We start from the raw sequence: 26,506 nt of genomic DNA on the forward strand, positions 1-26,506 counted from the left end.
AAGCTTGATTATAATAAGCAGAAACACTGGCTGGATAAGAACTGAGATTTTTAAATCACAATTTGCTGAACGAGCTGTTGTCTAGTCTGAAACCATCCTCCTCAAACATTGTTTCATAGCACGATGTATGAATCAGTTTGCTTTTTGCAAACCCAACAGGCTACTTTACAGAAAGATAAAACATCACTCCATTTCTTTTTTATTGTTCAGTCTGATCAGGACAGTTTCACAAGGTTTTTGCTCATCACCTGACTCCTTTCTGTGTTGCTGAACCCTTGCCTGGCTTTCCAGATCATATGGGGGAAAAAAAATCAATATATCTTGTGAGAATAGATTTTGATTCTTTCTGCATTCCTGGGGGTTTGTGGGCCGAATGATGACATCTTTGCACAAATGATACCAATTATGTACTTGTGTCAGATTTTGGGATGCAAGTACATAATGATGCCATAGGCTCAATGATCTCATTGTACTGTATGTATATGCCATCAGTTTGGAATCCATGAAGTTTGCTGGGGATGCCTCTTATTAATATTACCAGGGGGAAAACAGGCAGTGGTGGGATTCAAGTTTGTGAACAACCAGTTCTCTGTGTGGATACCACAGAAGTCTCTTCTGGGCCTGGGCAACAAAAAATTAGCTACCGGTTCTGCCGAAGTGGTGCAAACTGGCTGAATCCCACCACTGGAAATAAGTTAGGAATATTGAGGATTCCTTGAAGTACATACTATATATAGCTTAGTCCTTCCCAGGCTGGTATCCTACATCAATGTTGCTCTTCCACATTTCAAATTGTTGTAACATTCAGTCCCCCTCCCCCACCCATGGTTCATCCTGCCTTCCCTGGTGCTGCAAGGAGAGTTCACTGCTCTTCCATATAAAGAAACTGAACAAGTGTGTCTGTGTGTGTGTGTGTGTGTGTGTGTGCGTGTGCGTGTGTGCGTGTGTGTGTGTGTGTGTGTGTGTGTTTAAAGCAGAAAAGGATATACGGTAAACGGTGAGGCATACCAGTTAAGATTCCTGAGTGCTCACAAACACATCTGAACTGAATCTTTGATTTTGACTTTAGCCCAGGTAAGCTCAAATGTGCTGATTTTTGCGGTTTGTAGATCTGTCTGGGCAGTGACTCAGACAAAGTTAATCTTCTAGATATCCAAAGCTTGCTGATTCACGACACCAGGGAGAGCATTTGGTTCATTAGGACTTATTACTCCGCTCTTATGCTGTTTGCTTCTACCCACTACAAGAACATATAATATATACCCAGGAGCAGCCATGCAAATACCGAAAAGCTACCTAAGGGTACGTATCTTTTTCATCTCTGGCATGTGGAGACACAGCATCCTGAAATATTTAGGTGTTGGCTCCTTGTAGTCATGATGAAGAAATGTCTTCAGGCAAAAAGGAAGGACGCTTGCATCTAGTATTCCAGAAAGTGAAGGCATATGTTTTCACCAAAATCCATGGATTCAGTGGGTTAGATCCCGACTCATTCATACTTAAAACAGACCCACTGAAATTACTGAGATTTAAGTTAGCCATGACTATGTTGTCTTGATATCAATGCATCTGTACCAGCTTTGCCCAATTTGGTGCCTTCGCCGATCATGATCTTTCCTCCTCTAACTGTAGTTCCCAGCGTTTCCAGTCAGCGTAGGAATTCTGAGAGTTGTAATGCCAACACATCTAAAAGATATTGTATTTAATTATTTTAGGCCTTACTGGCTGCTGCAATCCAGCTCTTGAGCAATGCACAATCCCCCAATATGTAATTGGGATTAAAATAACCACAATATTTATAAAAATAATATTTATAAATATTTATATTAATTTCTTTTCCTGTTATGGTTAAGAATGTTTAGAACTAGGACAGTTCTACAATGGTTTTTACTACGGTATTTCCATGTTTATTAAGACGACTAACATGTTTTTTCACTTATATGTTAACAATTCAGTTAATTGTGGAAAAATAAAACCTCTGTGTTGTTCTGGGAAGACTAACAATTAATCTAAGCAAACAAATTAGTCTTAATAACAAATATTATACACTACTTGGATTTAGAGACTACAAGAAACTGGTTAAGAAGTTCTCTGGCAAAGATCAATATTATGACAGAGGATAACTTGAAACATTTTGGTAGATACTTTTTGATAGTTATCCTAAAACTATCTTGGTACTTTTTAATTTTATTAAATTGAAGTCAAATAGAGTAAAATTTGGGAGGACAGTAATAGGGAAGAAAAGAAGAAAAGATTGAATAATTGCAGGTTGACATTTTTTAAAAAAGACTTCTCTGAATTATTTTAAATGGATCGTGTGCTTGCACACTTCCACATTACACAACCTCTTGTGCATCAGGAATTAATTGTTTTCCTACTTCTTTCGCTCTTTCAGATAAACTTAGTGAATCACTCAAGTTCTGCAAAGCCACGCAGCTATTTCTATTGTTTGCTGAGATTCCATGAAATACTTTTCACCAAATTGATTAGATTTACTTTTTGCTTGTTAAGCTTGGCTGCTCAGGGCAGCCTAATGCAATCACCCTTTTCAAAGAATGAAATTGGAACTCCGATGAGGAACTGAGTCTTCTCGCCAAGCGAGTCCGGTTGATCTGGAAAGACTGTATTCTTGCGTACCCCTTTCCAGTGCTTTTTTTGTAAAAGAAAAAGGTGCCGGAACTCACACACGTCATACAAACCGCCTTGCCTACCCTACAAGGTTCCATCCAAAAAAGGTGCCGGAACTCCATTCTGAGCGTTCTATGAGAAAAAAAAGCCCTGCCCCTTTCTCCTTCCATTCAGAATGGCTAATCTAAGATTTAAGAACGTATACCCTTCCTAAATGGCATTTTCTTTTTCAACTTTAAAAGATGTTCCTAGCACGAAATAACAAATGCATCTTGGGGGGGGGGATGAGGGAAGGCCTTGGATAAACACAATTAATAAAGGAAAACAGGTGTAGCTCAGGGTTGAAATGAGGGGTCATTGGTGCTCTCTGAGCTTGGTTGTTTTTTTGCAGATGTTTCATTACCTAAAGTATGTAACATCTAGCCCTGATTAGTACTGATGATGTTTCCTAGTTTGGATAATGAAAGTTTCAAAAAAAATAACAACCAAGTTCAGGGAGCACCAAGGACCTGTCATAAACACAATTTAGTGGAGAAAAGAATAAATCAATATACCTATCCATTCTTCACATTTTTCATTTTTGAGCTGCCCAGAATCACTTTAATGAGATCATTGGCTATATAAATTCAAATAAATAAGAAAAACCTGGTAGTCATTAAAAAGAACCTGCTCAAAAGGACCAATCATGTAAAGTTCAATCTCTAATTTAGATTATTTAGTTTTAATTTACTTAATCTTTAGTCCATTGGCAGAATTAGTGCTTCTTTTAGCAAAAGAGGCAATATGTTGTCTTAAAATGATAGTCAATATTATTGAGCTGGAAATAGTCACAATTGTCTATATTTTTATTTTAAGATTTGTAATGTAAACCTAAGAAGTTATAATGGTAGAAAACTTAAGCTGACAGAAAGTTTTCTAGATTGTTTCTAAATTTGCATCTGTGTGTCTAGGTGAACATGTATAATTCTCTGCAAACACATTTCTTCTGTTGATAATATGTATCATGTGTCTGAAAGCCAGTTTGCTGTAGTGGTTAAGGTGTCAGGCTAAAAATTGGGATATTCCTGCCTTAGGCACAAAGCCAGTTGAGTGATTTGGGGCCAGTCACTTTCCATCAGCTCCAGAAAGGAGGCAACAGCAAGCCACTTCTGAAAAACCTTGCCAAGAAAACTGCAGTCTTTGAGAATCAGATACAATTGAATGGAAGACTTTTTTTCCTGCATCTAGGAACTAACCTACATTTTGGAGGCATGTTAACAACCGCAACAGGGTTCACTTAAGCCCCTCTAGCTCTCAAACCATATTGGTAAGTGTTTAGCTGAAGAAAGCTAAAATTCAACATTAAAATAGTCTTAATGTTGAAGAAAAAAATAGGAAGCAATCCAGAATCTTCCACACATAATTACCATTCAATCCATTTCTAAAGGGCCTTTCAAGCTGAATAAAACCAGTTTTGAAAATAGAATCCATTATATTGGAAGCTTTCTTGCACTGAGAGGTTTACATAGGCAATTTCTGAGTACCTCAATTCCAGTATTGGATGTGTGAGTCGGATGCTGTCACTACCTGACTGTTCTTAGATTTCCTGTGCTAAAAACCAGCTGCGTTTAATTGTGAAAAAGATCCGAGCTCTCTTTTCATGTAGCAGCAACGCCTGGACTGACAGAGCTCCCTGTAGTCTGGTAACTAAGGGCAACTATGCAGAGGTTTGCTTGCCCAGGGAAACTATGTATTTGTGCTCTGCAGACAGTTCAGGACATCATTCACCAGCCTCTCAACTTAGCATGTGCTGTGTGTTTGTTTCCTACCTTAATGGAGATTTGTCAATCTGTAATAGCTTTGCTAGCATGAGAAGAAGCAAGATGGAGCTTAGTTCTGTGTCATTTTCAATAAAACTAGGGTATTAATTAGAACAACTTATAACTTGACGTGGTCCATCACTATAGATGAGGGACTATATGCTGATAGAGCAGGAGTCCCCAACCCCGGGCTGCAGCCCACTATCGGGCCTTGAGCCATTTAGAACCAGGCCGCGGAAGTGGCAGACGAGCATGCCTCCCCATTTGCGTGAGTGGCAGGTGTGCATGCCTGCTGCTCACGCAGAACCATCCTCTCCCCCCACCCCCCTGGTCTGCAAAGCCAGAAAGGTTGTAGAACTGTGGTAGAGAACATAAGCTATCCTACATCAAGTCCAAACAATGGCTATGCTCAGTATGACAGCCTAGGGGCTCTTATACAGAGTCAAAGTCTACGTCAGTGATGGGGAATTTGTTGTCCTTCTAATTTTTTTTTGTCTCAACTTCCATCAGCTTTGACCTACGGTGAATTGCAATCCAGCAATATTTGGAAGGGGATAATTTTCTTTTGCCTGCTGCACATCGATTTGCAACAGTCCTCCAAGCTTTTAGGCAGAGGACTATCAAAATCCTACTTATAGTTTACAGATGTGTTTATAATCAAAGTGCCCACATCGCTTTGTATGCTACAGCTTGCATGTTGAATGGAGCCTTTCCTCTACAAGGGGAGGTGCTGTGTCCTGTAATTTCGAGGAGCCTGAATTCCATTTCAGCCTCAAGACCTTCTAAAAGATTATTGGAGAAGATGTGGCTATTTTTGGGGAGTCCTCTTTTCAACTTTTTGGGAAGATTTTAGGGGTGGGAATGGCAGGGAGAGAGTTCTCCTATCTTTAAAAAACAACTTTCTTGCAATCTGTGCAGCTGAAATTTAGCCATATTGGCCCCCAATGTCAGCTGCATGTTTTTGGCATGGGAGGAGACACAAACAGTCCAGCCAGTGCGTCTCCAGGCAGTGGTTTGCCCACCTGTGCTAAAAATCAGAATGGCTGGGTCAAATATTACAGCAGCCAGTCCCCAACCTTTTGGGCATCAGGGATCGGTTCCGTGGAAAGAGATTTTTCCGTGGACCAGAGGGGGCGTGGTTTCGTGTGTTGCTTACATCCCGCAGATGGGGCTTTGTTTGTGCGGCCCAGTTTCTGGCATGCTGTGGACTGATGCTGGTCCACAGACCAGGGATTGGGGACCCCTGTATTACAGGGTAAAGTGGGGCTTTTAAAAAAAACATCTCCCTGTTCTGAATTCTAGCTGGAAATGGAAAGGATATCAAACGTTGTGCACAAAAACTGAATTAGCAGTGGAAAGTAAAACCTAACATAGCAAAGGCTATTTAACTGTGCAAATGAGACAGTGCAGCAACAGGCTGACCCCAGCCAACCTTCCTGTCATCAGAGAAGTGATCCTACATCTTGATAACCCTTCACAGTACTGGCTGTCAGCCTTCTCCTTAATCAATCTTTTGTGTTTTGCCTTAGTAACTCTCAGCAAGCAAGTAACTTCTTGTAAAGATTCACAGACATATAATTCCCCCTCCCTTAGTGGTATTGGGAGGGGGGGGAATATAATTTTTGCTCATGAAGCAGTCATGGAGAAAGAAGAGCAGTGGAATTGTCTAGTCACTGAATTCTGAATGAATCTATTGACCAATCAGGGACTGCAGTGGGCAATTTCCCCACCTCCTGCTTTATCCCCTGTGAAGGAATGATTGTCTCAACCCAGGGTGAGGACTTGTTGGGTTTCTCTAAGGTTGATAGCTAAGCAGGATCAGGCCCTGCTGTTGTATTTGAATGGGACAGAGCTGTCAGCTAGGCTGGGAAATCAAAAAAGGGGGAAAAACAGTCTGGAAAAAGAAGTTACAAAATGTTTCTGCACTGCAGTCCAGAAACCTGCATATAGTATCAAAACCTAACTTGACTTCAAGGAAATATTTACCCTTCCAATGAATTTTGCTATAGTACTTTGACCTAGTGGGTAGGGTGGAATCTGCCCTGAGCTGATGCTGGAATGCTTTGTTTTCTGCTGATTGTTTGCTTCTGATTCTTATCAAAAGAGCAACTTCTTATATTAAGAATTATTTTGTCTGAAATGCTCCAGGGTCTCCTGCTTGAACAGGGAGGTGGACTAGAAAAACTCCAAGATCCCTTCCAACTCTGTTATTCTGTTTATTAAGAATTTTTCCATGCAATAGAAGACAAAATGAATGAAAGAAAGAAAGAGAAAGCAAACCAACAAAAAAAATCCTAAGAAATAAGTTAATAAGATTTCCAACCTTCTTTTCAACAGATAAGTTACAATTTTATAATCCCTCCTTCCTTCTTGATGTTATCTAAACACCTTCAGCCCCTCGTTTTATCCAAGTCTGTCTTAATCTTCAAACCAATTAGTCATCATTTTATTTCTACTTTTTAGCAAAAGGTCCATAAATGGTTTCCAGTCTTTCAAAAATATTTTGGTATTTTTGTTTCTTCGTCTTCCTGACCAAACAAGTCAGCTTTGCCATTTCTGTAAATTCTAACATCTTCACAATCCAACCCTCCACCAGGGATGGTGGCGGGGAGGGGGGGGGGAAATTCATTTTTCTTCAGTCACTGTGCCTATAATAACCTTACTGGAGTTACCACATATAAGAAAGGGAACAGCTTCTTCCCCTGGAAAGAAGGGGGTTGCTACTCCTGTGGCTTCAGGCTCCTCTCTAATATGATGTAAAATTCAGGGGCGCGCACTGAAAAAAAAAATTACCTCGAGGAATCACCCTTAGGTTATTTTCTTTTCTCATTTTGGAGCAGGGAGGAGAACCATGGAGTACATTCAGCTGTGGTGTAACTTTCAAGGCGATTAGAGGAGAGTGTTTAAGTTATAAACTCAAATTTCAGGGAAAAGCAATTGAGGAGCGGTTGTTGCCCTGTCAGCTCTCATCTTTTATGGCTGTTTGAATGAGGGAGAGAAGGATCCACCTGATTACTTGGGCTTATTAGAAATCAGTCTGGAAGGAACCCAGAGAAGGAGGTCTGCAACCATTCCTAGCAAGAGAGAATAGCTGCAGTCAGTGTATGTCTCCCAGCCCTTAAGGCAACTACTGCCAGGCCTAGCCTTTCTCCCTGAAAAGAAGGCCTGAGTCAGCAGCATTGTGGAAGCTGAATGCCGCCTATTCAGCGTATGTTCAGGCCCTTCACACACACACACACACACACACACACACACACACACACACACACACACACATAACAGGTTCAGTTCAAAATTTAGTTTTTCCCTCATGCAGCCAAGCCTGATTATAGTCTCAGTTCCCCAACACAGACCAGAGGATGGGTTAAAACTGATCTAATCATGAAGACGTAAAAGCAGTCCCTTTCAATAAAAGCATAATTCCTCTCTGGTTTCTTTTTTTTTCCAGCTGGACAGAAAGCCTTGCCCCCAGGCCCTCTCTTTTCCTCCAAACATGTGGAAAAGCTGTCTTGATTTGTTTCATAGACTGCCTTGAGGAAGTGCCTGGAAAATCTTTCACGTTCTTCTGCCCCAGAGAAGACATGAGGGTTGTTCTTGTAGCTTTCAGAAAAGGACTGTGAGACAGGAATACCTCAGCTCTATTTTTAAGCATAGCTTCTGAATACTTTTCAAACTGGGTATGTATGTATGTATGTATGTATGTATGTATGTATGTATGTATGTATGTATTTATTTATTTATTTATTTATTTAGGTTTCTATACCGCCCTATTCCCGAAGGACTCAGGGCGGTTTACAGGGCAATATTTAAAAGACAATATAAATTAAGATACAAATAGAATTAAAAAGAATTAAATTAATAATAGCCCAACAATAAAACAATGTTAAAACTTAAAACTAAAAACCCCCTCAGTCCAGGCCAGATAGATCGAAAAGCCAGGTTTTTAAGTCCCGGCGAAACGAGCGCAGGTCGGGGGCAGTCCGGAGTTCCACAGGTAAATCATTCCAAAGGGCAGGGGCGCCCACAGAGAATGCCCTCCCTCTGGGGATCACCTGCCAGCATTCCCTGACCGGCGGCACCCTAAGGAGGCCCTCCCTATGGGAGCGCACAGGATGATGGGAAGTTGATGCCGGCAGCAGGTGTTCCCTTAGATAGTCCAGACCCAAGCCATTTAGGTCATCACCAGCACCTTGAATCTCACCCGGAGGGCAACCGGAAGCCAATGCAGCTCGCGGAGAAGAGGTGTTACACGGGAGTATCGGGAGACTCCCATCACAACTCGTGCGGCCGCATTCTGCACCAGCTGAAGCCTCCGAGTGGTCCTCAAGGGCAGCCCCATGTAGTGAGCGTTGCAGTAGTCTAACCGGGAGGTCACGAGCGCATGAGTGACTGTGCGTAGGGCATCTCGGTCCAAATAGGGGTGCAACTGGTGCACCAGGCGAACCTGGGCAAAAGCCCCCCTGGTCACGGCTCCTATATGATCTTCCAAACTGAGCCGTGAATCCAGGAGAACACCCAAGTTGCGAGCCCTATCAACAGGGGGTAACACCTCACCCCCCATAGTTAACGATGGACAAAACTGGTTCTCCCGAGATGCCGGTATGCAAAGCCACTCAGTCTTGGTGGGATTGAGTCAAAGCCTGTTTCTCCCCATCCAAATCCGGACCGCCTCCAGGCAACGGGACATCACGTCGAGGGCATCACTGGGTTGGTTCGGGGTGGAAAGAAAAAGCTGGGTATCATCAGCATACTGATACTCCACCCCGAAACCACGAATGAGCTCACCCAGCGGCTTCATATAGATGTTGAACAAGAGGGGAGAACCGACCTCTGAGGAATTCCACAAACGAGAGGCCTCGGGGCAGACCTCTGCCCTCCGTCAACACCGACTGCGAGCGGCCCAGGAGGTAGGAGGAGAACCACTGTAAAACAGTGCCCCCCACTCCCAACCCCCTTTATGCTAGTTTGGGTCTTACTATGTTTTTTTTAAAAAAGGGGACCATATTTTTTATGCAGCCCTTGTCCTCAAGAACAGAAAGGTGGTTTTAGGTTCAAGGAGACTAAGCTCAAATCCATCCTTGGCCAGAAAAGTTGTTCTGAAACTAGTCACTATTCTGACCCTAACCAAACTCAGAGGGATTTTGTGGCGGGGGGGGGGGGATCAAAGGAGAGAGTGTTATGTATTCTGCCTTAAGCTCATACAGGAGAAGCAGGATGCAATTCTGACAACTTAACAATAATAAAATACGTCAGTGCTGTTCTGTTGCACATGATTTGTCTAGCCAAATGTCTCTATGCCATTGGAAGCGCCTGGTCAGAAAGTGAATGGCCCTGTATTCTACCAATCTGAAGCAAGGAACTGAAGAAGTAATTAAGAGAACAAAGAAATATCCTCCATAGCCCAAGAAAAATCAGAAGAATGTGATGACATGGCCCTGCCCTCTTTGTATCATCACTCTCTCCTTTTCCCAAAAATGTTATGTGGGCCCCTCCCTAGCTATCAACGCTTTCCTTGCATGCCCACCCCTGCAGTACTCTGGTAGTGCCCCTGCCTGTCATGTTGCAGATGTCAGATCAGCTGTATGACTACATCTGGAATGTCTCATAAAGAAATCAGATGAATCACCGAATAATTAAATGGGGCTAGGCTTTAACGGTAGCTCAGAAAACTGCTTGGCAGCTACCAATATTATTCAAAACAAAATTTTAAAGCTGGCTAATATAAGATGGTGGGAAGGATACTGGGATTGTAGGCGGGCTCTAAGACACAATAGGCTTCTGAAACAGAGACTTGATTACTTTGTTAAGAGGTATGTTGAATTAAACGAAATCCAGATAGTGTAATTATATGTATACTTGGGCTTGGTTTGCAAGATATCTGGAATAAATACAGCATAAAGGAAAAATGTGTGCTTTTGTTTTTATCATTTTTATTACTATTTAGCCACCGTCCTACAGCCATGTATGTGAGATGGGCAGCCATATAAATCTAATAAACAAACATAGCGTAACCTGGACAACTTCACAAAATGGTACAATTTATTTATTTATTTAAATTTATATGCTACCCTTCTCCCTGAGGACTCAGGGCGGCTCACAACAATAAAAATTAAAAGACATAGGATGAAAAGTTTTTAAAAAGAATTAAACAATAAATACAATAATTACGTGACAACTTAAAAAACCCAATAAAAACCTAATTAAAAACCGTAGTCAGTCCAGACCCGCTTGTTGGAACAACCAAGTCTTCAGGTCACGGCGGAAGGACCGAAGGTCAGGGGTCATCTGCAGCTCCCGGGGTAATTCGTTCCAGAGGGTTGGTGCGCCCAATGACTATTTAACACCCCCCCACACACACACTATTCCTTTCCTAGTTTTAAAGTCTTTTCCTAAAAGCTTGATGGGCAGCTTGCAGCTACCGTATTCAAGACACAGCCATCAATTTCATAAATTTTTATTCTAAGGGTGCTTATTATTTTCAGTGCCGGCGCAAGGCATATTTGGGGTTTAAGAATGTCTTTCACCAGCAGCTTGCAATACACAGCTGCGGCTTTATCTATTTACCAATATGTAACATGCTGTACTTTAGGCCAAATCCATGTGCCAATTTTGCGTTTTGTCCTCGCAACGAATGGTAGACTTGGCAAGGAAAGAGGCCCTTCAAATCTCTCCAGAAGGCAGATTGAAGAGCCTCGCTTGGCTCTAACTTCCTGTCTACCTTTCCCCGGCTTTAAAAAATGACAATTCCAGGCTCAACCCTATCATTAAACAAAGAATTGTTACATTGATGAAGAGAGCATAGCTGGCACTGCTGGGGCTCAATATGTGGGCCCAGCAGGCCCAAGTCGTGCAATGCGTTTGGCAGGAGGCCCACATGCCTTTAATAAAAGGGCAGTTGAAAATTCAGCAAGAGCGGCGCACGTGTTGGCAGCAGAGCCCTGCAGCTTTTCTCTGGTTAAGAAACCAGCCTTGGCAGTGAGTCCTTCAGAATCCTCCTTCTGTTTTTTAAAACATATCTACCACTTCTTTCCAAAGAAGGCTCCCGGTAATTAACATATAATAACCATGTAATTGGAGACACACATTTTTAAACAGCAGAATATTATTTTAACTGGGGTTTTATTTACACAGGGTTAAGTTTAATCTTTTTTAAACTGGTTTTAACTTTTGTATTGTGGTTTTTAATTCCCTGTAAACCGCCCTGAGTCCTCAGGGAAAGGGCGGTATATAAATGTAATAAAATAAATAAAATAAATATGTAGAAAAAGAGAGCAGCAGATAAGTTGGGCATTTTAAATTATGTTCCAGGAAATCCTGGGTTCCAGAAGAACTTGATGGGATTCCATGACTCCAATGTCACCTTATTTTTTTCCCCTTTTCTTTTACAATTAACTAAAAAAAATAAAAAAAAATATATGCAGAACTGCAAAAGAAGCCAATTTTCAATCAGTGGAGCTTTTCCCTTTTGGTCATGAAATCTGGGAGATGTTTTTTCTTCAGCTTGAAAAGTTTGACTGTTGGTTCATCAGTTGGATGAGTTTGCCAAAGTATCATGTGGAACAGAACTGCTATTTATTATAACCATTCTGTTCGTACTTGGCAGGTTTCTTTTTGGTAGGAGTGACAAATGAGTGATGCCAAGGCAGAAAAAGGCATGCATTACATGTTGCTGACATTCTGGCTGGGAGAATACAGGAACTCAAGACAACATTCATAACTTGACAGCAGCCCTGTGTGACAGGTTGGGATAAGACAAAAAGGACTGCTTTCAAGTCATCCAATGATCTTCAATGGTCAAGGGGAGACTCTCCTCAAACCTAGTTTGACCTCTTAGTCATTAGACCACACTGTCTTACACTTGTCAGTTTTTATACACCCATCTGAAAATGAGGCCCTAGTGAATCAAGTTATTATTCTGAATAAATTACACATGAGCACACTGTTGTGTGTCTTATATTTTAACAGGTGTTTATTTTGCCTCTTACAAAAGTTGCAAAAGTTCCCCTGAAATGAATGAATGTACTCAGCATCCCCCCCCCACACACACACCCTTTCCTTCACATCAGGGAAATATCAGTTGCACTCCTAGCATTCAGCCTTCTGGAGTTTTGGAATGCTACATACATAACTGCAATAAATAAAGCTTCATACCCTATTGTCTACTAAAATTCATACGACTATTTACTAAAATTTATTTCTTTATTAAATTACCGTATTTAAAATTATTTGAAATCTGCATCTGAGGAGATTGTGCTACTCTGTTCTTTTACTGAAGTCTAATTTTTTTTTTGCTGTCTGTCAAAAAAGCAGAATCATAAGAACACAAACCAAGAGCAGGAACAAAACAGTGTCCTGATAGCTTCCAAACAGTGCGATCCTCCCGTCTGTCCCATTTTATTGGGAGTGGATGGAGAAAACAGTGTTGTCCACTCGTAATCCTTCTGTGCTTTCATCCTACTTCATTCATCTGCTTTACTAGCTTACTGCAAAATAAAACCCCTTAATAACAGAAAGATGAAATACTATATTTACCTGACAGAATGGCAGCCATGAATTGTAACAGTATACCTATGTTAGAATATGGAATATTAGAATGCTGGGATGGGGTGAAGTGAATGAGAGAATTTAATGAATGGCTGAATGTTGGGAAGTTTTAACTTTGGTGCCAGGTCTTCAAATATGAAAAAAAAAAATCAGTTTTCCTTTGGAGTGAATATAAGAGTGGCACATTTGAATGGGCTGTATTAGGAGCTGTTCATTTGAAAAGTATCTTATTAAGATGTGTTTTCAAAAGTCAATTGAACAGCCTGTGGTAATGCAGATTAAAGCACAGAATGCAAGAATCAGAAATGAAGGTGAATATACTTATCCCGTATGTGAGCTGTAGTGGTGCAGTGGTTAGAATGCAGCATTGCAGGCTATTTCTGCTGACTGCCAGGGATTCGATCCTGACCGGCTCAGGGTTGATTCTGCCTTCCATCCTTCCGAGGTCTATAAAATGAGGACTCAGATTTGTTGGGGGGCAAGATGCTGACTCTGTAATCGACTTAGAGAGGGCTGTAAAACACTGTGAAGCGGTATATGAGCCCAAATGCTATTGATATCCCAGGATAATGTTGTAGGAACAGGGATGTCAAACTGCCAATCTTTGTTGGTCACTGGGACCAGAGATTTAGTCTTCCAAGCTTTTGGATTTGTGCTGGAGCCCATCCTCAGGGAATATCTCTCTAGCAGAGTGTGTGATAGCCCAAAGCACACACTCTGCTAGAGAGAATTTCCCTGAAGAAATCTCAGAAGAGTAAACCTCTGGTCCTGGAGACTGGCCCAGATTGGATCCTGCAATCCTACATCTGTTCTAACTGGTAATGTCTGAAAGATAACTAGACAGGAATAAAATTAGCATTGTATTCATTTCTCTACCCTCTTCAAAAAAAATAATGAACACAATGATCTGATTAGAAATAAATTAGCCACTTCCTCCCCCCTTTCCTTCCAGTGTGATCGCGAATAGGCAATTCAATGCATCTTTAATCCAATCACCTCTTCTTTAAGTCACAATACATATTTATGACTCCATTGTCAGACTGACTTTACCATCGAGAAATTGTTCCTAATGTGCTGAACCTCCAATGCATCCTGAAGCTTAATCCCTTTACATCCAGCACAGGACAAGTATTTCTCTTCTGTGGGCACTTCAACTATCTGAAGAGCACTTTTAGGTGTTTGAGCTCCGAGAGCGTACTCAGCCTTTTCATATCTAACAATATTTGCCTGGCCTCCTCCCTCTTTTCTCACAGGTTCCATATTCATGGCCACCTGCTCAAACGATATCTTGAATAAACGTTCCGAGAACCCTTTGTGATGTTTCCAACACTGCAATCTAGATAAGTAATACAAACGTTACCAGCAGTGACAGATAATCACCCTTGGAACTCTTAATTTGAAGCTGAGAGCCGGCCACTTTTTCAGGCTCAGAGTCCCATCCGCACCCATGGCCTGAGCAAGAGCAATCTGCCGTTTCGTTTCTTCCGGTTTTCATATAGTATCAGTGCTTTTTTGGTAAAAGAAAAAAGTGCCGGAACTCACACATGTCATACAACCCGCTTTGCCTATACCAGGGGTAGGCAACCTCGGCTCTTTTATGACTCATGGACTTCAACTCCCAGAATTCCTGAGCCAGCCCTGGCTCAGGAATTCTGGGAGTTGAAGTCCATGAGTCATAAAAGAGCCAAGGTTGCCTACCCCTGGCCTATACACTACAAGGTTCCATTCAAAAAAAGGTGCCAGAACTCCGTTCTGAGGGTTCTATGAGAAAAAAGCCCTGTATAGTATAATTAAAACCTCTTTGATTTCACCAGGTTGAATATTCACACGAGAAGAATTAACACGCTATGCAAATTTGCAAATTCTCACGTGCAAAAAAAAAAAAGCATCCTCACACATTTCAGTCCTAAAGGGATATCTGAAGAAGTTCCGGGATACATCAGCTCCAGATTTTATTTTATTTTTTATTTTTTTTAAAAAAACCATGAGGCAGCGGTTGCACTCAGCAGCCCACAAACCTGGTACCAGATCCTAGAACTGACCAACCTAATAAATTCCGGACAGGAAAGGCTCCCTTAAATAAAAATAAAATAAATAAATAAATAATAAATCCCAGCGGTGGCCTCCTTCACACGTTTTGACCTCAAATAAACGCTGCTCCCTCCCAACGAAAAGCCTTAGCGCCCTGGGCGCTTTATACCGTAGTTTGTTGCGAGTCCTTTTTTTTTTCTGGGCAACAGGCGGCTGGCAGGCTGGGCAGAGTAGTAGGGCAAGGCGAGGCAACTCTTGCCTGGTTGGGGAGAGACGGGGCGGGGCTCCTGGCTTGTTGTTCGTCACTTGGTGTAAAGCCCGAGCAAATCTCTGGAGAGAACAAGGAGCCCATTCAGAGCGGCCGCAAGGGGAGCGGCGCCGATCAGTGGCCAGAAGGGCGAGGGGCGCCCCGCGGGACTGGCTTTCCTGGGGATTCCGGCGGGCTGAGCAGCGGCAGGACACGGCGGTCACTCGCTCTTCGGAGGGAGGGAGGGAAAAAAATGCTTTCGCTTTTCTACCTGTGCCTCTTGCCTGGGATCGCCCGCGCCTTCAACCTGGACACGGAGCACGTCGTCAAATGGGACGGCGAGCCCGGCAGCTTTTTCGGATTTTCTCTCGCCATGCATGAGCAGCTGAACCCCAACAGGAGGCTGTAAGTTTGGCTCCGGGGCGCGGCGGGGAGGAATTGCCATGAAGCCGGGACTTGGTTGCTGTGAAAGGGTCCGGCCAGCGGGGTGTGTGTGTGTGTGGGAGACGCGGTGTTTTTGTGTGTGTGTGTGTGTGTGTGTGTGTGTGATCGGGGAGATCGGCCTGTCCAGCCACGCGGCGGCACTCGCTCGGGGGTAAGCTCTCCGCTGTGGCAATCGATCCGCCGGATGTGAACGATCTGCTGTGGCAAGGATCGAGGTCGTTTGATTGACCTGTCTGTGGCAGGGCCGATCGTCACTTTTGGAAGTGGAATTGAGCACTTAAAAAAAAAACACCAACAACCACACACACACACACACACACACACGCAAAACAAGCAACCCCCTCCCCAGCTGGGATCGCCGTAAGGAAAGCGCGCGCAACCGCTGCAGGTGGGAGCCGGCGGGAATTATCACGTGAGTTTTGTTTTGTTTCCTCGGGGCTGAGGATCTCTCGAGGGGTGCCTGTGACCTCCCTCGCCAGAGATGGGCGTCAGGAATGCTGGAAGAAAAAAAAAAGCAACCCTGCTCCGCCCGGGCTGTTGCGGGGCAACGTAGCTGGAGGCGCCGCTTTTGGAAGTTTGTGCCTGAAGCTGAAACCGGCTCCTTTGCTGCTCTGCCGCACCGGAGGATGGAGGTGTGGAGCGCGGCGGGAGGTGGCGGCGAACGAGGCTCACTTCCGCCGGCGTGCTTGCACTGATCTCTCTTCCTCTGCCAGCCGAAAATCGCTTTTAGTTTGGTCGGCGGGTAACCGCGCGCGGCTCTTTTGCTAGAACAAGTCAAGGAACGGGTGGGGGGAAACCCCCCACACAAAAACAACAACAACAACAACAACAACCCCCAGCCACCTGTTAGCTGGGACTGGAAGCAGATGACCTTCAGGAAGCCGGGCAAACGGATGGGAAGAAATCAAAATGTCCGATCGGAACTTGTTTAAGCACATTGATTTGTGCTTAGATTGTAAGCCGCCCTGAGTCTTCAGAGAAGGGCGGGATATAAATGGGATTTAAAAAAAAAGTTGGGGAGGGCAAAACAACAACAACAGCAACTCTGCTTTGTTCTAATCTGGAAGCCCTACCTGGTTGGAAGTTACTGGGTTTTGCATCAAGGACGCCCTCCAAGGGGACCGGGCAGCTGGCTTTAGAAGAAAACAGCAGGAATGCCCGCTGTTGCATGCATTCTTGATCCCTGATCACAAAAGATGTTTGCTGGAGTAGGGGGTGGTCTTGCAACAAAAAGGGGACATTTACAACTCTCCTCTCCCCTCCACCCCACCCCAACCAAAGTCACAGCATTGCCAAAGGGCAGTGTACAAACAACCAAGGAGGATTCATAAAAACTGGGAGACTTAGCCTGCCCGTTCTGAATGTATCTCTGAAGAATGAAAGGAAACCTCTCCCATCTTTTACCTGGCAGTACCAACCCACAGTGGGGCTAAGCATTCCTCTGTCTTGGGTATTTCTAATTCCTCTTTTCCTACAAAGGCAAGGGCTGGACTAAGGCTCTTCATCCTGAAAGGGAACCCCCAAATGGGGAATGCCAGCATTTTCAGAAGACACAGAGCAAAATCCACTCTGCCTGGCTTTTTTTTTCCCTTGGGGCAAGTTATAAAACACCCCAACCTGTAAAAATCACCTGCCAAAGAAACCAGATTGTTGCCCATTAGAATGACTGCTCCAAAGTCAAGCACCCGAGTCATTACACCAGTATTTCTTGAGAATTTGGCATCAAAGGCAGGGGCATTTGGAGACCACTGGTCCAATACTGTGTTTGTCCCTAAAAATTGTTTTGCACTGAAGAAAAGAGCAATTTTAAAAGCAGAAGACAATGAAGAACTGAAAGGTAACCTGTGTTACCTTCAGATGTAGCCCATGTGATTACTCAAAGAAGTATCAAACCAACAGCAATTATATTGTTCAATTTATGTGCATTTGAAAGTTGGGGGTTTTGGAGAAAGAGGGGTGGGGTGGGGAAGCAGCACTTTAGTAGCAGTATAGAGTCTAGCAATTTTTCCCCATTAGCTTCATGTAGCTTTTAATGTATTTTCTTTCATTGCCTTCTTAACACTTCAAGCAGTCTTGTAAGGTAGTTCAGTGTGATTATTCTCAGGATAGTTAAATGTGGTTAAGGCAACACAAAACAACTCACTTAAAGCCAGTGCTTTCCAGTTCAGAAGTCAGTCCCATACATGTTTTGTTAGATGTAAAAAAAAATAATTCAAGGAAATAGGTGCAAACCTCTATTCTTTAATCATCCTAATGCAGCCTTCAAGGAATTCCTATATTATGTGTCGTGAGCAAAGTTGAAACAATCTGCTATCCTATTTTATGTGAAATAACACTAAGGAATTGGGAAGAATGAAGCAGAAGTGACAATGCTCTTTGGGATTTACAGGACTGTGTCTGAACTACAGGCTTCTTCTGTATCCATCTTTTTTTTGTGCAAATTCCTTCCAGGAGTTGCATTTTATTTTGTAGTAGAAAGGAATAGCTCAGCTCTCCCTCTTTTCTTTGCCCTGCGGCTGGGAGAGCTGCCACAAGTGTGAACATGTGCTTCCTTGGGTACATCTGACTCATGCCATAGCTGGCACGTAGCCAACAGTAATCAACTCACCTTTGAATTACTGTATGCTTCTTTTCCAACAGATTCCCACTTTCTTTTTTGGTGGGTAGAAGCACCATGCAAAACTCCTTGATGCTTGGTTCCAGCTAAGCATGGGTAAACAAATAACTTAAGACTGCAATTCTGGACACGTGTACCTGGAAGTAATTTTTTTTTTAAAAAAATAGCAAAATTCACTTTCTTAATATTTATCTAGAATTCATCTCATAGCAGTGGAGGGAAAAATAAACAGGGCAGTTGTAGAGAAAAATGTGACAGAATGAAGATTGCTATATTTACCATAACTGTATGTAAAAGAGTCACAGGGACTTTCTGCAGTCTTACTACAGTTGCTCAAATTTAATTTAATTTAGAGTCTTTCTGTATAAAAGATCAGTGATTGCCAACAGTGTCTACAGGTAGATGTCAAAAAAATAATAATCAAGATGGTGATGATGGCTGTATAATTGAAGCCCTGCCTCTACATGTGTGCAACATTGATGTGAGTGCAGAACGAAGGGGGCTTTGATTATACAGATATGATCACCATCTTGCAGTTTTTCATGTGTGTGTCCTTGCTACATAGAAGGTAGTTCATGATCTACCTTATTGCCACACAAATGTACCAGCATAACTCTGTCTACACAAACCCAGACCCTGTTTAGAACACAAAAGCAACCTGACTAGTAGTAGTAGTAGTAGTAGTAGTAGTAGTAGTAGTAGTAGTAGTAGTAGTAAACAAATTAGGAGGCCAGGGACAAATTGCAGCTAGGTGTGGTGGTTGGAAGATCTGGACTATGCCCAGAGACCTGAAGTCTCTGCCCCTGCCCAAACTCAGTTGGCCTTGAGCAGACCTGATTTCTTCTTAATAAAGAATTGAGCTTTTACATAACTGCTTCTATACTTCGACATCTTTCCTAGTCTGTGAAGACAATCCACTGCTAGCTTGAGACCATCGCTGGGCTGGAAGTAATTCTTTTGGCTCTTGGGATGTTTCTTTCTGGTGCTTTCATTATCTAAGGAGAACTCTGAAGACTGGATTGTGATGGTGCAGTGCAGAATAAGATAAATATATGTAATTCTAAATAAACCACTGATGGAGATTTCTGCTTTGTTTGGGTACTCTGCCTGGTATAGGGAACCAAGTGGATGTGATGGAGCAGGGGTCTTCAGACTTGGCCCTTTTATGACTTGTGGACTTCAACTCCCAGAATTCCTCAGCCAGACTGAGGAATTCTGGGAGTTGAAGTCCACAAGTCATAAAAGGGCCAAGTCTGAAGACCCCTGTGATAGAGCTATGACAGCTCATTCCTAATCATTGAGAATGCTAAGGGATTCTGGCTCCAGGTTCTATTGGAACACAATTGCTGAGTTAGCTGGATTGTGTAAATGTGTCTCATTATAATATCCCTTAGTTGTGGTGAGACTACCCAGTAGGCCATAATTGTTTCTGGAGAGCGTACATGACAATGTCCTAGGCTTTTATTTATTGCAGTAACTTATCTCTTATTGGAAAATTGACAGTTATCTCTTACTCCTTCACACTCATGGGGCAGCAAAAGCCACACAGTTGAAGAAGATAAGTCTTGTTATGGTTTCAAGTAGCCGGTACTTTAGACTAGAGTTATATAGGTTATACCCAGTTATCAAGTATCAAAAAAGTATAATAGAGTGAAATTGAATCCAGATAAAACAAGGGCGTGACTGGGAAGGGTCAATTCCAGAGCAATAGCAAAGCTTCCGTTCTGGAAAAGGTAATGCTTTCTCAGAAGGAGCAAATAAGCAGTTGGAAGGTGTTTCTGCAACTGGATATCTAAGCACTTTCCCCGTGTTTCAATAACAGCCAAGAGTACTTTTTATCAGTTTTGATTGATAAGACAAGTTAATCTCTTCTTGGAAAAAATGTCCTTAAGACTATGGTGCACAGGCTGATAACTTCCAGTTTTAATTACTAATAACATGTTATCCTGGAACTGTCTTAAGTTCACTTCCCTCTCTCCACCAGTGGGGCAAAGTGAGCAAGTGTATGGACGTGCTTTATTTGCTTTAACAAATAAAAAACAGGATTCAGATGCTTTCCTGTGAAGGACATCTTTAGAAAGATTTGCCCAATTTTACTGGGCTGTAATTCCCAGGGCTTGGATCTAGCTACTTAAATAGCCACTTAAAGTGTCTATTTCTACATGGTTCCCCCAATTTTTTAGGAAGACTATGGTTACTATGGGCTTCTGGAGGTGAAATATATCCTCAGTTCTTGGGAATTCATTTCTGCTCTTCTACATATAGGTAAAAAGGGGGCGAGCCAAACAGATTCTAGGTTTCAAGTGGGGAGCTGAGGATGGACATTTCTGTGAATCTATATATGGAATTCTCTTGGGGATCCTCATCTATTCTAAGCCACCATCTCTAGGTCTGTCTTCATGGGGATGTCAGGAGGGACTTGAATCTGCAAAACCTGTTAAAGGTTGTGGCAGAAAGAGGAACAAGGAAGATCCTTGTTCATCAAATGTCTGCTAGAGTGGGGTGGGGAATCTTGTCTCTGTTTGGAATTGCAAAATAAGCAGTTGCAGATTCATTGCAAGTGACCCAGTGAAAGGGAAAAAAAAGAGGCAGCCAATAAAAGATGATAAATGTAACTTCAGAAATTGCAGATTTCTCTTCTCTAGGAGCTACATGTGTCACAGATATGGGTTGGCTTGTTACCCCAATGAGCAGGATTTCATCTGTTGAAAAATGTCATACATTTTTTAATTTATTTTTTTATTTTAATTTTATTTATATACCGCCCTTCTCCCGAAGGACTCAGGGCGGTGAACAGGGCAGATATATAAAAAATACAAAAATACAAAAGTTAAAGGAAAATTAAACATATGCCCAACTAAAAACAGTAAATACATATATTAAAAATGACAATAAAAACCCAACCCATCCCTCATTTGACCTTCTTGCTTTGTTCATTAGACTAGGGATCCCCATGGACCACTACTGGACTGCAGGCCGTTTGGAACCAGGCTGTGGAAGCTTGGCAGGCTCTTCTGCACAGCTCCACTTGAGTGAGTGGCAGGTGCTCATGCTTGCATGTGAAGCTCCAGTTACACCAGAGGCAGGCACTGAGTTCCAGTTGTGTGAGTGGTGGGTGCTCACGCTCACATGTGAAGCTCCATTTCCATGAGTGGCAGGTGCTTGTGCTCACACAAAGGAGCTGTGCGTGTGCATGTGCACCTGCCATTCACAAGGAACCATTCCCTCTCCCCTCCCTCGCCAGGCCAACAAGCCATAAAATTTGGGGACTGTTGCATTAGACAGTTGTAGTTGGGTTATTTTGGCCCTACTGATTCTGTTTGCGGACACATGTCAATTTACCAGTATTGGCTGACTGGGCAAAAAAAGGGAAGCTAATAAGATCATTTCTTTGAAGAAACGTTTGTAGGCTAAGAGTCCTTTCTGCATGAACATATTACAAGGCATGTATCAGAATTCCAAACTGTAAAATAAAAACGTGAAAGACCATTGTAACCTACATAAATTGGGATCAATTCATTCTGAGTAAATCACTGATAATAGAGGCGTACAAAAAAATTATCTTAAACTATACATCAATGGTGGTGGTGATGGTGGGGAGGCAGAGGTAGGTTGTACAAGACTGTAACCTGCTTATTTTTGGTAAGATGTACCACAAATGTATTCAGAAATGTAATATCATTTTTCTGTTCTGAATTGTTTTATATGATAGTTTTTAATAAGTTTGTTTATATCTTTCTTGTCTTTGGTGATGGAGGAAATCTTAAATACATTGAATTCCATGAAGGAATTAGGCAAGAAAAACCAAATGCACAGGTACAGTATAGGTGGTACCTTGCTCAGTAGTAGCAACTGTGAGAGAGATTTCGGAGTCCTAGTGGACAATCACTTAAATATGAGCCAGTAGTGTGCTGCAGCTGCCAAAAAAGCCAATACAGTTCTAACCTGCATTAACAGAGGGATAGAATCAAGATCATGTGAAGAGATAATATCACTTTATAATGCCTTGGAGTACCACACTTGGAGTACCTCATCCAGTTTTGGTCACCACGATGTAAAAAAGACATTGAGACTCTAGAACAGGCATGTCAAACTGCCGGCCCGCTGGCCGGATGCATCACACCAAAACCGCACCCACCCTATTGCCGGCAATGGGGAAAAAGTCCCGATACGTTGCACGACGTCATATGACTGCTCTAGAAAGAGTACAGAGAAGAGCAACAAAGATGATTAGGGGACTGGAGGCTAAAACATATAAGGAACGGTTGATGGAGTTGGGTCTAGTTTAATGAAGAGAAGGACGAGGGGGGACATAATAGCAGTGTTCCGATATCTCAGGGGCTGCTACAAAGAAGAGGGAGTCAAGCTATTTTCCAAAGCACTTGAGGGCAGGACAAGAAGCAACGGATGGAAACTAATCAAGGAGAGAAGCAACCTAGAACTAAGGAGAAATTTCCTGACAGTTAGAACAATTAATCAGTGGAACAACCTGACTCCAGAAGCTGTGAATGCTCCAACAGTGGAAGTTTTAAGAAGAGATTAGACAACTATTTGTCTGAAATGGTATAAGGTTTCCTGCCTGAGCAGCAGGTTGGACTATATAGAAGACCTCCAAAGTCCCTTCCAACTCTGTTATTCTACTCTACTCTACTCTACTCTACTCTACTCTACTCTACTCTACTCTACTCTACTCTAAAGTAAAGGTAAAGGTTCCCCCACACATGCGTGCTAGTTGTTTCCGACTCTAGGGGCCGGTGCTCATCTCCGTTTCAAAGCCGAAGAGCCAGCGCTTGTCCGAGGACGTCTCCATGGTCATGTGGCCGGCATGACTAGACGCCAAAAGCCCACGGAATGCTGTTACCTTCCCACTGTAGTGGTCCCTATTTTTCTACTTGCATTTTTACGTGCTTTCGAACTGCTAGGTTGGCAGAAGCTGGGACGAGTAACAGGCGCTCACTCTGTTACTCTACTCTAAATGTGCATCTAGGTAGACGTGACTATGAAGGAAATTACTGGGTATTTGCTAGTGGTTCTGCAAGTGTTTCAGGGGTTCTTGACATAAAGGGCATATGGATGCAAATCCACTTGCTTTTATTGATTGAAAGCATGATTTTTCCATTAATAATCTTCCTAATTGCTTACAAGAAAATAACGTAACATTCAAATAATGCTTCATCATGGCCCCAAAGGAAATTTGAGTCTCTCTTGATAGTCCTAAAAGGATTAGAGATGCTGTGATTTGAGTCAAATTACAGGCGGAAGAATGGGCTTTCATCCCCTTCTCAGCTTTCTTTCCACCAAGAAAACCAGCCTTCTTCCATCCACTGATCCTTCATTGAAGTAAACACTGAGAAATGGATACAATAAATGCATTTGTTTCACCTATCAGGATGAAGGGATGAAACAAACCTCAAAGTCCAACACTAATGATTCAGACGTACTGTAGGTGAGTGTGTCATTACTTCATTGTGTTTTAAACCGTTTGCTGAAAGGTTATGTCCAGGATCCTCTGGAGCTGCAGCATCACCCCATTCTTATAAATTATTATAAGTATTAAACCATAACTAAGAAGTGCAAAAACTGCCACTTTTGCCACAAACTATTAATAATGGCTGATGACAATGGCCACAGTTTTATTGTGGGTAAGGTGATTCCTGGTGATCGTTGGTGGCTGTCCTGATGTAGGTTGTCTTTTTTTAAAAATAATCCCTTGCCCATTGGTTGTCTGCCAACAAATAAACCAAAAAAATAAAACAAAAAAATTCAAAATTAAATAAGATCTGTGTATTACACTAAATTCTAGCTGTATCTCAGCAGAATTGCCTATGGATTTACAAATCCCAGCTATAACTTTCCCCATTCTAATGCTCTCTTCTTGTATTGGGATTACAAGATCCAGAATTCCCAGCCAGTGTACATCATGCCAGCTGGAAGATCTTGGAGTTGCAATCTAGAGCATGGCTTTTCAACCAGTGGTACGAGTACCACCTGTGGTACATTGGCACCTGGCAGGTGATACGTGACCATCCTAGAAAAGTGGTAGCGGGGGAGGGGAATGAGCTGAACCAGTGGCAGCACCGCACAAGCCTGAGCGAGAGATGGCTAGAACTGCAGGGCTGTCAGGGCTCAGCGGAAGTGCCAGGATCAGGGCCAGGCTGGAATAAAGCTCTGATACTGGTGCTTCTGTTGAGCCCAGAAGAAGCACCGATCAGCTGCAATGTTGCAGCATCCCCAGGGTCTTGTGATTTACATTCAGATGCTTGGCAACTGATTCATATTTATGACAGTCACAGTGTCCCAGGGTCATGTCAAGTGACCAAAACCTGCTGCAACCACCCAGCAGAGGGGGAAAAAATAAAAACCAAACACCCCCCCACCCCACCCCTGCTGCCAATCCTCAACAGAAATGCTCACAACAATGAAAACCTCGGACAGGAGGAAGAGCACTGCCAGACAGGCAGGCAGGTGTCTTGCTCGGCTGTGGCTTGGGGGGCACTTTTTTCAGTGCCATTGTAATTTCGAACAGTTACTAAGGAAACTGTTGTAAGTCGAGAACTACCTGTACTTCATCACTTTTTTCTTTCCTTTTTTTTTGGTCATCAAGTTTTTGACACCTTGCTAGGCAACTGGTGGTACTCGGATGTTGCCATATCATAAAAGTGGTACAATGGGTGAAACGGTTGAAAAGCCCTGATCTAGAGCACTGGGAAATCAATAAATTGGGGAAGCTGCTTTGTTAGTCTTGGTCAAAATTCAGAATTGCCTTCCTGATTGAATACTGTTATGAAATCTGAACTTGTTGCTGTTGTCAATCTGAATCAGGTACCATGATTTGATCACAGCTCAGGCATAAACTGCATCGTTTCCATACAGATGGTCCCATGCAGGTAATTGTGAATCTGGACTTGGACATGTTATCTAATGTTACAAAGCAAGGTTAATAGTAGCATAAAAATATTACCGACCATCAGACATTTGACTTTTTACAACTCTTACTTTCCAGCAGGTTTCTGAGAAGCCAATTACTTGGTTGTCTGGCATATATACTGGTGACTGTATGGGAAAAGGCAAAATTCTAGTGCATTTCCTAAAATTCTTGTTACTAGATATTACATTGATATATTGTGACTGGTATACTGTGCTAAGCCATTAATATGGCTTACTTGGTTTTTGGCTTAGTCATTGGGGTTGATAAATCCTTGTTTATGGCATAAGCCATTCTGTGAATCTAGCTATTATTAATAATGATTTATGGCAAAAATTAAGAGTTTTTGCATGCCTAGGTTATGGTTTAGAGTGCATAATTTATGAGAGGGTGGCGGCGGCATCGTAACTCCAGAGGATTGGGCATCAGGCATAGATGTGGGACAGAAACAGCCCTGGTCATGCATTTGGATGATCTCTGATGAGAGCAGAATGAAGGTAGAGCATCCATCCTTGCTCTTCTTGACTTCTTTTGAGTCAGTTCCAGGACTTGGGGATGGGAGGCAGAATTTTGTGCTGGTTTACCTCCTTCCTCCATGGCTGGTCCCAGTCAGTGTTGATAGGGAACAAGAAGTCCAGCCCACAGCGCCTGCTCTGTGGTGTCCCACAGGGCTCTCTGTTCTCTCTGCTCCTATTTTAACATTTAGAGGATAAGTAAAATATCTGGTGTGTATTACCAAAACCTAGTTGGGTGAGGGTAATGGTATTATTCTTTCAGTAATCTACCTTCCTGCCTCCTTCAGCAGCCTTGATTTCAAGATCAAGTCTCATGGCAACTTTCACCTTAAAAGATCTGTTGCCTATGAGTTGAGATGGGTGAATGTTTATGTGTTAAGCTGGACTGCTGAGAAAACTGTGGATCCTGTTGGTATAGGTTAGTATACCAGCCAACATATACCAATGATGCATGTTGGTATACTGGCCCTATTTGGACAGCTAAACCTGGGTCTTTGGGCTTGTTCTCTTCATCTATTGATGTTGGGTGAAGCAACTTCAGTCTTAATGCTTTGGGGACCAGGTCTGGGAAAGATCAGGAGTTCATGGCTTCTATGGTGACCATGTGTAGGAGAAGGGATGGCAGAACCTGGGGCAGAGTTAAAAGAGGGATCAGCCTAGAATCTCTATGTAGCCACAAACAAAGTCCAGCCTCCCTTGAATTCTGTTGACTTTTCTCTAACCGAACAGGTGCTAACCATTAATTGAGAATATTCC

General features: G+C 42.6%; 1 protein-coding gene across 1 annotated transcript in view; it reads left to right on the forward strand.

The window, feature by feature from the left end:
• Positions 1 to 15,367: 15,367 nt before the first annotated feature.
• The window catches only part of ITGA6 (integrin subunit alpha 6), a 72,897-nt gene continuing 61,758 nt past the window's right edge, over positions 15,368 to 26,506 (forward strand). The window contains exon 1 of the mRNA XM_081315094.1: positions 15,368 to 15,654. Coding sequence (XP_081171220.1) covers positions 15,503 to 15,654 — 152 coding nt within the window. The 5' untranslated portion in view covers positions 15,368 to 15,502. The remainder of the gene's footprint in view (positions 15,655 to 26,506) is intronic.

Source organism: Vipera berus (genome assembly GCF_964194415.1).
Source record: "Vipera berus genome assembly, chromosome: 1".
In the NCBI taxonomy this organism is placed as follows: Eukaryota; Metazoa; Chordata; class Lepidosauria; order Squamata; family Viperidae; genus Vipera; species Vipera berus.